Source organism: Astyanax mexicanus, chromosome 8, assembly GCF_023375975.1.
Source record: "Astyanax mexicanus isolate ESR-SI-001 chromosome 8, AstMex3_surface, whole genome shotgun sequence".
NCBI lineage: Eukaryota > Metazoa > Chordata > Actinopteri > Characiformes > Acestrorhamphidae > Astyanax > Astyanax mexicanus.
Genome location: NC_064415.1, coordinates 56,187,610 through 56,201,712, shown reverse-complemented (window position 1 = coordinate 56,201,712; position 14,103 = coordinate 56,187,610). Strand labels below are relative to the sequence as shown.

Below are 14,103 nucleotides of genomic sequence, written 5' to 3'. Positions count from 1 at the left end.
AGTTACTTTTTTACAGAAGTAACTATAACTAATTACTTCTTCAAAGTAACGAGCCCAACACTGCTCATCTCCACCTAAAGTCTGATGGTAAAAATATAAAGAGTTGAATTTTGGTGGAACTGCACAGCTCTGACACGTCTTGGAATGGACTAGAGTAGTTGGTGGGCGCAGTGCGTGTCGTATCAGATGAAGCTGAAGGGGAGGAAGGCTGAGGCTTTAGGGAGGGAGATGAAGTATTCATCGGGCCGAGCTGTTTTCCACCTCGCCGCCTGGTGCTCTCGCTCCGGAGCGGAGCGTGCAGGAGGCGGGCCGGAAAGCCGCCTTATTCATATTTAACGTCTCGCTCCTCGCGGCCTGGATGAGAGCGGGAGCGCTACACTAGAGATGCTGGTGTGTAATTTGGCTTCCGAATGCAATCATACACACTTCCCTCTTGGCAGGTGCTAGACCGAGGCAATAACTCGCTGGGCAAATTGACTCCAGCACCTGGTTCGCATTTTACTCTATTCTCAACGGATGAAAAAAGACATCATTCGCCGCGTCCAGACTTACTGGAATGTAAATACACTAGCCGGACACTTTAGTAAGAAAAACATAGATATTAAAATAAATTTATTACAAAACCTCTATCTTTACTGTGCTTCACTGTGCTTTACTGTGCTTTACTGTGCTGGCCTAGACTTGAGACTGTAGCCCATCTATTTGTTGATGCACAGTTTGTTAACCATCCTCTAGACCAGGGATTGACAATAGGTGGGATAAAACATCTGGCCCGTGAGGTTGTTTAATATACTATAATTAACGATAATGAAAATAAATAAATAAATAAAAAGCTTCTCTGGTGAGCTTTTGTTTACATTCCTCTCTCCTGTCTCTCTCTGTTGCGCTGCGCGTGACTTTAGTTTCCGCCCGTTCTCGTTTTTCCGCCCGCTCTCCGCCGATCTATTTTCTGATTGGCTCAACGAGAGTACATTATAATATGCAGCCAAATGCATTGGCAAGCGTGAGAAATACCATGTGTGGCGTGTGAACGTGTGAACTCACTGAGGTGCGTGAGTCACGCGCTCAAAGCGTGACCTTATAGTGTGGAAAATAAGGTATTTCATATTTTCACAGAAATAGCTTCTGGAAATATGGAAAATAATAAGTTGTTCTTTTGCTTTTTGGCTGTTTTACAGGAAATGTAATAAATGAAGTGAGCAGACTGCTGATATAGGGGCCTGAGAGGAAATATGAAGCACTAATTCTAATAAAGTAGATGCGGATTGTTCTTCTGAGAATAATCACTGAGATCTTCGCTGCCATTTATTTTGCTGTTTGGTTGGTTGTCTGTTCTTTTCGGTGGTATTTTCCTGCAGTATATTAAAGTTGTCTGTCATTTTCAGAGAATGTAAATATTTGGGTGTTGACATTTGATTGAATATGAGTACCGGAGCACGGAGCTGTGCGGCGAGGAGACGAGATGATCCTGATTTTTCTGTCTCCTGTTCTTTTATAGAAGAAGTCTGTGATTTTGACCGGCCTGGTGGTGGCCCTGTCTCTCTTCGTGGTGGTGGTGAATTACTCAGAGAAGCCCTACTTCCTCCTGCAGCCCGTGCTGGGGCAGAGCTTCAGCAGCCGCTGGATGTTCTCCAGGCAGCCTCACAAGACCTTCCGACCCCACCCCGGCTACATCAGCATCCCCAAACAGGAGGTGAGAGCAGCTCTACACCCACACTTACACCACCAGAGCCAATAAATCTCTCAGCCGTATCCTTTCTGCTGGGGTAAAAGAGTTTTTTTATTGTTAATCAGTGTATAGCTTTGGGAACAATTAAGAGAACACTTGAGTTTCTGAATCAGTTTTTCTGATTTAGCTATTTACAGTTTATGTTTGAGTAAAATGAACATTGTTGTTTTATTCTATAAACTACAGACAACATTTCTCCCAAATTCCAAATAAAAATATTGTTATTTAAAACATTTATTTGCAGAAAATGAAAAAAATGGCTGAAATAACAAAAACAAAAAAAGATGCAGAGCTTTCAGAACTCAAATAATGCAAAGAAAACAAGTTCATATTCATATCTGGTCTTTTTTTATGCATCTTGGCATCATGTTCTCCTCCACCAGTCTTACACACTGCTTTTGGATAACTTTATGCTGCTTTACTCCTGGTGCAAAAATACAAGCAGTTCAGTTTGGTGGTTTGATGGTTTGTGATCATCCATCTTCCTCTTGATTATATTCCAGAGGTTTTTAATTTGGTAAAATCAAAGAAACTGTAACTTTTTAGGTGATCTCTTATCTCTTTATTAGCTTGTGTTATATTAGCTTTATCTAATGTTGGGTTATAAATCTTTATCATAGTCTTTCACAAGTATTTACAGATCTTTTATATATATATATATATATATATGTATGGGATATACTTTAACTTTCCTTAATTTTACTTATTAACCTCTTTAAAGGCCAGGTTTTTTGTCAATAGTCTGCCTGACATTACACCAATAAAACTAGAGGATTTCCATTCAAGTATTACATAAAAAGCTTTCATGTTTGATAAGGAACGGTACTGCAAATCATAATTGTAATTGTAATAGAAAATATCAAAAAATATTTAAGTATCTGCTAATGTCAAAATATAATGAATAAAATCATACAATTGGCTCTTTTCTAAACTTTATTTTAAAATTTATATTTTCCTGAATACAAATCAAACCGTTCATGTCCTTCAAAACTTTAGTTTCGTTATGTTTGTCTAGTTTTTAAGTCTATTTTCAAACATGCAGAATTTGGGTTGATTCCTGTTTTTGATCTGGAATTATTATTAATTATTAAGTGGAGTAAAGAGAGAAAACAGGCAGCTTCTCCAAGTGTCCTGTAGAAAACCCTCAAATTTTCTGAGTGTAAATAAGTTATTTTACTGCAGAAAAAAGAGTGTTGTATCAACTAAACCTGTAGCCTGTACACGGGACAAAGCATTTTAAGGGGTTAAATTAAGTTTACTAGAATATACTGTAAGGGGAATCACATAAAATCAATATAAAGCGTATTAAATTGCAGAATCGTATGTTTTTTCATACTGTGTGGCTTTAGAAATCACCAGCGATAAGGACATGCTATTAAAGAATATTAACATTATTCTGCTGGTGCTGCGATGAATCAGACGTCTGCCTCCCACAACCTCCACACTGACCTTGGTCATGTGAGAGCGCCCGGCCTGGCAGCCCTCCACTGCGAGATGTTTTCACCTATAACTTACCGTCAGTGCTTCCTCTCTCCTGTGAATAATGCAGCAGATATGAGGTCAGGCCGTAAAAATGATGGGCATGCTGTTATTAACACGAGCAGCAGACGGGTCTGGCCGTGGAGATTAGTGAAACACCACTTACTACAGCCCGTTCATCTACTGCAGGCCTTTACTGCTGATAAGAGGACAATTTCCCTCCATCAAAAACACTGTGTTTTAAAGTTGCAGTAATGAGTTCAGAGGGGAAATCACCAGACTGTGATGCGAGAGCAGAGAGCGAGAGAGAGCGCGAGAGAGTTGAGGAGTGAAGCAGCCAGAATATACGATTGAGATGAGATTCCACAATTAAAACTGACTCTGAGCCAGAGCATACGGAAACCCAATCCATAATTAAAACCAATCTGAAGCCAATTTTCAACTTTTATAAACAGAGTTTTCTCATTTAAAATTCATTGCAAGACCAGAAATGTGGACAAAACACAACATTTTACAACTGAGAATGTAGATGGTCTTATCCAGCCAGGGATACCATGTCAGTCACTTTAACAACTTATAATATATCGCAGAAAAACTGACTTCTGAGGGAAATAAAACAAGGAAAAATAACTGTTTGAATTAGACACTGAAGATGTGCTGTTATGACGCAAATATAATGCATGTTGGTCAATACGGACCAAAAAGTGATTTTAAAAAATGTTACTCTATAAAGCCAGTGATAAAACTCTTGTATCTGGACTGAAATCAAAGAAAAAACAGGAGGATCAGGAGTTTTTCCTTGGCTTTCTCGGTCACGTGACATCCCATTCAGTAGCTCCTCCATTTCCACTTGCTGTTGCGTTCTTAACATGGATCACTGTGGAAACGCGAGGAGACGAAACTCAGAGATGTGGAAACTCAGAGATGTGGTTTGATGATTTTGGTATTGAGCTGATTTAACAGCTTTAGAAACATTTTTCCTAATGGAATTTTTTGTTGACCTATTTCATGGCATGACCCAATGGCAAATTAGAATATTGGGATATTGATTCAAAAAGGTTTATTTCAGGACAGTCAGATTTTTCAGATTAATAAGAAGGATGATGATAATGATGATGATGATGATGATGATGATAAAGAGGAATTAGACCACAAAGAGCTTAGACAATTCATTTATTGAAACAAGAGAACATTTCCTAAATTGTTTTTTTTTTTTTTCAGAAAATGCACCTGTATAAAAAAACGACTCACACTAGACTGAACCCAGATAGACAGACAGATAGACAGGGGTATTTATACAGTGATCACAAACTCCATCAGAAAGCTTTCCGTCCCATAAGACTGAGAATCTTCCAGACTTTATATTCTTACTTTCTGTGATTTTCCTTTTTTTTACATTTTTGGAAATCCGTCAACATCAATAACACCCATCATATGACAGCCGGCCCTTTCGCCTCAAACCTCGATTCCCAATAAAGCAGGTCAGACTGATGTGAGCCGCAATAAAGGACATCATCCTGCAGCTTTCAGCTCACACGCCCCGGTCCTACAAGGTTAGCTGTCAGATCAGGAGAGTGTGTTTGACAGGCCGTCGTGAGATGAATGCTTCCCTCCTCCTCATGTTGATGTGCTTGTCAGAAAGTTGTGTTTTGATGGTCTTCGGGGCTGAGTTATATTTCCATGTCTGACTGCTGGTTTATTTTTAAAAATTCCTCTTAAACTGAGAGGCAGTGTTGTAGTACTCAAGTCCGGTCTCTAAAATGAGAGGTCTTGATCTCGTCTCGGACTCCACCTTGTTCAGAATCGGAGTCCGGGTCCTCTGTCTGTGGTAAAGTTTTTCTATTGTTACTGAACATCAACAATTCATTCAAACAGACTTTCTCTGTGTGCCTAAAACCTTAGCGACAAGCTAGCTAACACATTAATGTTACCAGGGAGAGAACTAAAGCTGTCGAGAAGCAAGCTAACCTTAGCGGTGAGCTAGCTAACACATTAATGTTACCAGGGAGACGACTAAAGTTATCGAGATGCTCTCTAACCTTAGCGGCGAGCTAGCTAACATAGTAATGTTACCAGGGAGAGAACTAAAGCTATCGAGAAACTAGCTAACCTTAGTGGTGAGCTAGCTAACACATTAATGTTACCAGGGAGAGAACTAAAGCTATCGAGAAGCTAGCTAACTTTAGTGGCGAGCTAGCTAACACAATAATGTTACCAGGGAGAGAACTAAAGCTATCGAGAAGCTAGCTAACTTTAGTGGTGAGCTAGCTAACATATTAATGTTACCAGGGAGAGAACTAAAGCTATTGAGAAGCTAGCTAACCTTAGCAGAGAGCTAGCTAACACACTAATGTTACCAGGGAGAGAACTAAAGTTATCGAGATGCTAGCTAACTTTAGCGGCGAGCTAGCTAACACATTAATGTTACCAGGGAGAGAACTAAAGTTATCGAGATGCTAGCTAACTTAAGTGGCGAGCTAGCTAACACAGTAATGTTACCAGGGAGAGAACTAAAACTAGCAACAAGCCAGCTAACCTTAGTAACGAGCTAACTAACACTCTAATGTTAACAGGCAGAGAACTAAAACAAACGACAAGCCAGCTAACCTTAGCGACAAGCAAACTAACACACTAATGTTACCAGGGAGAAACTAACCTTAGTGGCGAGCTAACTAACACTCTAATGTTCCAATGGAGAGAAATAGCGTTAGCAGTGAAATAGCTAACCTAAAGGACGAGCTAGCTACCACACTAATGTTACCTCAAAGGGTTGAAAAACAAGTGTGATTGATAACAAGTGACAATGATCAGTACTCAGGTGAGGAGGAACTGGATAGCAGTTCAGGATTGGTTTAGGTGGATATGTGACTGTATTATTATGAGTAGTTTGAGGATTAAATAGAGGTAGAGGTATAAGTGATAAGCGTTACATAGTTGCAATGATTGAATGTATAAATCTAAATGTTTAGATGAAACACTTATCTGATTAGCATTTGTCCAACCTTTGCTTCTGACTCTCCGGTCTCTGGTTTGATGGTAATCATTGTGTCTGCTGTTGGAAATAGTTGGAATTTGTCTGCAGGTCCTCTCTAAGCGTCGTGGGAAAGATAAATGTTTTTGTAACTGGCGGCTCATCGCTAGCTTTCACTTCTCATTATTCCGTACACACATCCCAGCGTGCTTTATCCTGTTTTAATGGGGCGCACACTCGAGGTGCCTTTAAATTTCTCATTGGTTGCGAGTGCTGACAGGGATCTGAGATACTGTTTGAGTTGGGTTGGGTTGGGTTGGGACTGTTTGTACTTCATCACTTCATCATGTCCACGGTGTTACGCTTTGGACATCAAACAGCTTTGAACTCTCCACGCTCCCGGGGGCATTAATGGAAAACGCGATATCAAAACGGTGGAACTGCAGGGGGGATATAATCAATATAAAAAGACAAAAGAAAAATAAAAGAATCTTCTATTGGACGCCGAGAAAAATTTCATTATTCGCGCTCAAGTGTGAACCTTCTCTTCCTAAATTTGCAGGATATTGTATTTTTGTTGTTTTCCATTTAGATGATTTTTTTCTTTGTCATTTGTATGCATTGCCTCAAACAGTATATCAGGAGACCCCCACATACAATACACCTACAGCCCCTCTCATCTCACCTCAGATGAAAAGAGCCCTGTGTTGTTTTCCCTGGTGTGTGTGTAAGTGTACTGGCGTGTAGATTTTCCAGGGTTCAACTGCAGTAGCACTAACACTAGTGTTACTGGGGAGAGAACTAAAGCTAGCATAGAGCTAGCTAACCTTAGCAACGAACCTGTTAACCTTAGTGGCAAGCTAGCTAAAATACTAATGTTACTGTGGAAGAAACTAAAGCTAGCGACAAGCTAGCTAATGTTAGTGACCAGCAAGCTAACCTTAGCAACAAGCTAGCTAGAATACTAAAGTTACTGGGGAAGAACCTAAAGCTAGCGTTGAGCTAGCTAACCTTAGCGACGAGCCTGCTATCCTTAGTGGCAGGCTAGCTAAAATACTAATGTTACTGGGGAAGAAATTAAAGTTAGTGACGAGCTAGCTAATGTTAGAGACCAGCAAGCTAACCTTAGCAACAAGCTAGCTAAAATACTAATGTTACCGGGGAGAAAACTAAAGGTAGAGATAAGCTAGCTAATCTTTGCAAAGAGCTCATAAATTTGTTTGCTGATGGTTCTAAATCAAAATATCCCTTTTCATAACTGTTCATAACCCTACCCCCAAGAAACGACTACTCACATTTCTCTCCTCATAAGCTTTTATTTGGTTTATTTGGTGTTTATAAGCTTAGATTTCCAATGTGTTGCTGTAATGCTATGACAATACATCAAGGTCTACATCAAGTGTGAACCTTCCCTTCCTAAATTTGCAGGATATTGTATTTTTGTTGTTTTCCATTTAGATGATTTTTTTCTTTGTCATTTGTATGCATTTCCTCAAACAGTATATCAGGAGACCCCCACATACAATACACCTACAGCCCCTCTCATCTCACCTCAGATGAAAAGAGCCCTGTGTTGTTTTCCCTGGTGTGTTTGGAAGTGTACTGGCGTGTAGATTTTCCAGGGTTCAACTGCAGTAGCACCTGAGCCACAGAGAGCCCGTCTCAAAATCACATTTCTTCTTGGCGAGTTTGTATGAATTGTATGAATTGAATGTAATTTGCTTGCAGGACTCGAGTCTCTTATCTTCTGCATGCCGGCTGATTGACCCGGTCACAGAAACAGTGCTGTTTTTAAATCAAGGTTTACTAAGCTCCTTATTAAAAGCTGCAGGGAATATGTGAGTCCTTTGGCCTCTAGTGTGTCAGTATTAGGGCTGCACGATATTGGAAAAAAATGGAATCGCAAATGATCCTTTTTTTGACAAAATATGTATAGCGATATAAAACAATGCAGAGCCCATGACATCACCAGCCCCGCCCCCACCCGTGTGATGTCTCGCGTCCGGACCGATCAAGCGTATGTGTATCCCACATAATAGCAGGTGTAAAATGTGCAGCAAACTACATTCCGGACCTTAAGAGGTGGCTGAAGTCCTGATTAGTCCCGATCAACTGAACCATGATCTGTTCTCATGATTTACTGTGTGAAATCACTTTTCTAGGTGGTCCAGGCTTTCAGACCAATTACAGGAGGTTGAGGCAGGCAGTTTTCACCAATAAAACAACAGACGAATACTCTTTTCTGAGTTGGCCTGATCAAGATGTTTTTCCAGGTCGTGAAAGGGGAGGAGCCCTAAACATCTCTCATGGTCAGGCTTAGCCTAACACTTTTTATAAAGTTTCCCTAGACTCCAACAATGGTTTTAGGAACAAGAAAACATAAGAAAGCAGCAGAAGATATAAACCAAAGAATATTTAGAAGCATCAGAGAGTTTGTCTGCTTTATGTTTTGCACTATAAAGCGAACTTTAAATTCTTAAATTTTCCCCAAAATAATCAGTGCAGTCAGGTATTAAGGAGCAGTAAAGCCACTCCGCTGAAATACAGAGTTATAAGGGTGAGTTTTCAGTAAAGTTTCCCCATCACTAAGGCTGGGAGCAGCAGCATTAGCATTAGCCGCTAACAGCATCTCTTTCTCCGCTCAGAGGTGAGTATATTGGACTGTAGTCTGCGTGTTTGCCGGGTTAAAACAAGCTACGTGGAACCAACCGCTAGCTGATAGCGCTCCTCAGTGTAGCGCTATGGGGTGGCATTTACTAACGCTAAGTGCTGCTAACTGCGCTAAAATATTGGAAATCTAAGCTTCTAATTTACTTCTAATTATTCTTCACCTAGCTTCCCCATTAATAGGAAAACATGGCGACACCCTTGTTCCTTATTATTGTTGCTTAAAATGCGCCTTATAATCTGGTGCGCCTTATGTATAAAAAAATAGACCAGAAAATAGACATTCATTGATACTTAAATACTTACGATACTTACAGTATGTAAATAAAGTAATTTGCAAATAATACAAATTAAAGTAAGATTTACACAGTTTTAACTGTAGCTGTAAAGTTAACTGTTAACTGTGGTAACTGTGCAACATTTAAACAGGTAACATCATGGTTCTTGACACATTAAATAAGTGATTTTTCTAAATGTCTCGCACTGTTCCTGGGCGGTATTCGGGAACGTCAGTGCGGTGGCCGTCTGTCAGCTGCCAGGAGAGGCTGTGCTGGTGAATGACAGCAGCAGTGTAAGCCATCAGCCTGTTTGTAAGCCTGTTTCTGAGCACTCAAGCAGCTCTTAAGCACTGTTTACAGGTCAGTGAAGAACCTCAGCCTCATGTTTCATTCATAGCTGCCAACCGAGTTCGTCCAATTAGGCCTGGTGTTGAACAGAGGCTGCACTTGTTCCACTCGCTGGGTGGAGGAATTAGGCGGAGTAATTGGTCTCTTCGAGAGCGGGAGCATAGTCTATTAATTGATTTATCAGTATCAGTAGTGACTGTTGATTTGATGCTGATATGACAACCTGATCAGAATTTGGGATTGATACCCTGTAAAAAACAGAAATGTTAATTGTAGATTTCCTTTTTAATGGGATTTTTAAGTAAAAAAAAGATTGCACCATAAACTATATCAACATAATTGCCTCAACTATCTTTATTATCTTTATTAATTTAAATTAAATATTAATTAATATAGTCTAAATGTACAGGCTATATAATCAACAAGGCCAACCCAACAACTTTGCACATGCTCACTTTGCAGATTCAAAGTCTGTAACATAATTTAACAAAAATATTTAGTTTGATTAAAATTAAATATTAATTATTGGAACATTTTTCATTTTTAAGCTATCAGCAGATCTTAGAATACAAATATCACACTTAAACTTAAATTAGGCCAATTAAAACCATACATTTCCTTGGGTGATAAGCTGGTAAGACCGTTTTTTTACAGTGATGAATAAGTATCGTATTTTTTCAGACTATAAGACGCACTGGATTATAAGGCACACTATCAGTGAATGTCTATTTTCTGATCTATTTTCATACACAAGGTGCACTGTCGATGTTTGGGAAAATATAAAGGATTTTAAGTGTGCCTTATAGTCCAAAAAATATGGTAATATAATTTATCTGAACACATAATCTATTTGCCAAAACTTTTTGTATAACTTAATATTTCCCTTAATATATAAAAGTATATAAATAATTTTTGACATTCATTGTAGATGGTGAAGAATAGCACACACCTCCTCCTTCACATGTGAAGTCGGACTCTTTGAAGTAGCATCACAGCGCTAACGCTCGGAGGAAAGCGCAGCGACTCGGTTCCGATACATCAGCTCACAGATGCAGCCTTGTACTGATAGATCGACATCGTCCTAGGAGTGATGAGGGGAAAGAGCGTCATCTACTGTACTGTACCCACCCAGAGAGAGCAAGGACAATTGTACTCTCTCTGGGGCTCTGGCTGCTGATGGCAAGCTGCATGAGTAGGATTCGACTCCCTGATCTCCCGATCATAGTGGCAGTGCTTTAGGTCTGTGGACCACTCAGTAGACCTTTAAGAAAAAGATAATAATCTGACCTGATGTAAGATTACACCCCTTATCAAATATGAAAACAAGATGAATAACAAAGAGATGAGGTTTGTCTGGAAAAAAAGTCACAGTGGTTTGGAGCGAGACTGAAATAAAGGAACAGGGAACGAATGAGGCACACAGGAATCCAAGCAGAGGCCACTGCTGAGGTACGTCCGGGATTAAAGTAAGCAGTGCAAAACACAGGACCTGGGAGAGAGCAAGGTTATCAGATATCGGCAAAGGACAGAAAAATAGATCGAGGAACACCGGCAAAGGCAAACTAAGATGGAGAGAATGAAGAGAGAGAGAGAGAGATGAGGAATAGTGACAGAAGCAGGACGCAGAAGAGAAAACAGGGTGATCTCATCAGGCAGTGTGGGTCACAAGGGAAATTACAGCCAATTGTGTTCTTCTCCTGTCCCTGGATGACAGCAGCATCGCTGGGAATTAGTCTGAAGTGCTGAAGAAAGGATGCAACCCTCTTACGCCTGTTTAATACATGACTTTTAATGCTTTAGTTTTCCTTTCGACTCTGACAGTAACTGGTTAAAATCTGGTTCGTGCAGCGTGAGAGCGGTGCAGCAGCACGTCCCCGATGCATCCCAGAAAACTGCAGGGAATTTAGCGACGGAGTTAAATAGAGTTAAATAAATCATGAAAAACAATAAAAGCAATCACCCAGCCAAAAGTGAGTTCTGTGACTTCTATAATTCATGGCTATTCTCAAGACAAAGCAATTAAGCAGCATATAAAGCAACCAATTGGACTTTTTTTTTATCAATTTAGAAAAAATAGAGTATCATTGAAAAGTTACTTTATTTCAGTACCTCAGTTCAAGAGCGCCATCTACTGTACCCACCCAGAGAGAGCAAGGCCAGTTGTGCTCTCTCGGGGATCTGGCTGCTGATGGCAAGCTGCATGAGTAGGATTCGACCCCCTGATCTCCCGATCATAGTGGCAGCGCTTTAGGTCACATTAGAACATTAGAACAAAAAGATAATAATCTGACCTGATGTAGGATTACACTGCTTATCTAATATGTAAACAAGATGAATAACAAAGAGATGAGATTTTTTTGAGAAAAGTCACAGTGAAACACAGTTATATTGTTTAATAGCTTGATGGCAAACCCTTATAAACCATTTATAAAGCCTTTATAAAGGTAGTTTTATTTTAAAGTGGTACCGAATCATCTGTGTTAATCTCTAATGTTTCCCGAACAGTAGTTTCTTTTATTTCTTGAGCTTTTCTGTCCTGAAGATGTCTTGACGACGGCGGTATAGAACGATGTTATACCTCATTACTTTACGCTGTCAGCACAGAATTACATTCCCCATTGTGTCGTGAACTTACAGCATGGCATGCTCTAGTCCTCGGAGTCGTGTGCTGCGTTTTGACAGCAATGTGTTCATTACCCTCTAAAAGCAAGCAATACATCTTTTCTGGTTCCCACAGTATCTGAATGCGACAGTAGAGACCGCGGTACCTGAGCGTAAAAAACGTGCCCACGCTTCACAAGAGATATATTACATATGACCTTTAAGACGAGGTTTATTTGGTGCTCAAACAGCCCCGAGTCATCAGCATAATGGAACATCACAGTGGGAGAGATGCTGCAGAGATGGAATAGATAGAGTTAGAGTTTTGCACCATTGTGCCAAATGCTCACAAGTAGGACCCCCCATGCAGGGACCTGTGTACCACACTGGACACAAATATACTAATTACTCCAGTTAATGGATAAATGTTTTTCAGCTCTATAATGAATCTCAAGGTTAAGTGTAACCCCCCCGGAAGGCGTAAATTAATGATGCTCATGTTGGCTGCATTGAGAATGACTTCGTGATGTACTATGCTCTTTTATCTAAGAGGGGTAAGGGGTTATTCTCTCTCTCTCTTTCTCTCTATCTCACTCTCTCTATTTTTTCTTTCTTTCTCTTTCCTACTCTGCATGGGTGTTGGTTACAGAACAGAGATGAATGAAATGAAATGGGAAAAAAAAAAGGACCCAAGGTTTTTAGTTTTGCACCAACTTCAAATTCTAGTGACTTTTTTCTGCAGAGATCACTTTAGTTTCTCAATCAGTTTCTTTAATTTTGATATTTATAGGTTTATGTTTGAGTAAAAAGAATATTATTGTTGTATTCTATAAACTACAGACAACATTTCTCTCAAATTCCAAATAAAAAAACTGTTTTTAAAGCATTTATGTGCAGAAAATGAGAAATGGCTGAAATAACAACTAAAAAAGGCAGAGCTTTCAGACCTCGGACCTTAAATAATGCAAAGAAGAAAAAAAACGAGTTTATATTCATATGCAAGTTTTAATAGATCAGAAGTCGATATTTCAAGTAATAACCCTGGTTGGTTTTTAATCACAGTTTCTTTTTATGCATCTTGGCATCATGTTCTCCTCCACCAGTCTTACACACTGCTTTTGGATAACTTTATGCTGCTTTACTCCTGGTGCAAAAATTCAATCAGTTCAGTTTGATGGTTTGATGGCTTGTGATCATCCATCTTCCTCTTGATTATATTTTAGAGATTTTCAATTTTAGTAAAATCATAGAAATCAAAGAAATCATTATTTTTAAATGGTCTCTCCTTTGCCTTCGCAGTATAAGAACTGCAGAGTGCTACAGACACACCAACGCACAAATATAAACGCTCACAATAGCTCAAAATGGCTCACAATGGTCTTGACAAGAAGCAGAACTATAAATCAAGTTTAAATCAAGACTTAAGGTCTGGAACCCAAGCCTAAACCAGCCGTCTTCATCTTCTTCGATCTCCAGATCAAGCTCTTTATAAACCTTTATAAACCCGTCTCTGTCAGATGAGTTACTGTATATCGATTTCTCACAAATCTCACAAGTCTCCATCTGAACACCTAAAAAAAAAAAGCCCAGATCACCGGTTTCTTCTGTACTTTTCGTACTTTTCTTTGTGAGCTGTTTGAGAATGTGCGTTGAGTAAAGGATGGAGACAAATTGAAACATGAAGGACTTGGGGTACTTGGCTGAGCCAGTGTTGCTTTCAGTTTGATTAAATACGACCCAGAGGGGAGGATGAACACTGTAAAGCCTCGGCCAGAAAGAGGCAGTAGAGATGTGAGAAACAGCGAGCTCTGCGCTGCGCCTTCGGCCGCCGGGATTTATATAAGAGATTAACTGTCCTGTCAGAGCGTTTTGCTGTAAGTCTCGGCCAGCTCCGTCTCTATTCACGCTCTGTTTGAGGACAGGACAATAGGTGACTTGTGGGGCTTCGGTAGATTGCAGAAAATCCTTATATGCCCCCGACAAAAGTGTTAAAGCTGCTTTGGGATTGGCCTGGATGCCCCAGTGTATGG

General features: G+C 39.8%; 1 protein-coding gene across 1 annotated transcript in view; it reads left to right on the top strand.

Annotated features, from left to right (window-relative positions):
- Positions 1 to 14,103, top strand: part of st6galnac3 (ST6 (alpha-N-acetyl-neuraminyl-2,3-beta-galactosyl-1,3)-N-acetylgalactosaminide alpha-2,6-sialyltransferase 3) — an 85,489-nt gene that overhangs the window by 25,444 nt on the left and 45,942 nt on the right. The window contains exon 2 of the mRNA XM_022677831.2: positions 1,499 to 1,693. Within this exon, the coding sequence (XP_022533552.1) occupies positions 1,499 to 1,693 (195 nt within the window). The remainder of the gene's footprint in view (positions 1 to 1,498; positions 1,694 to 14,103) is intronic.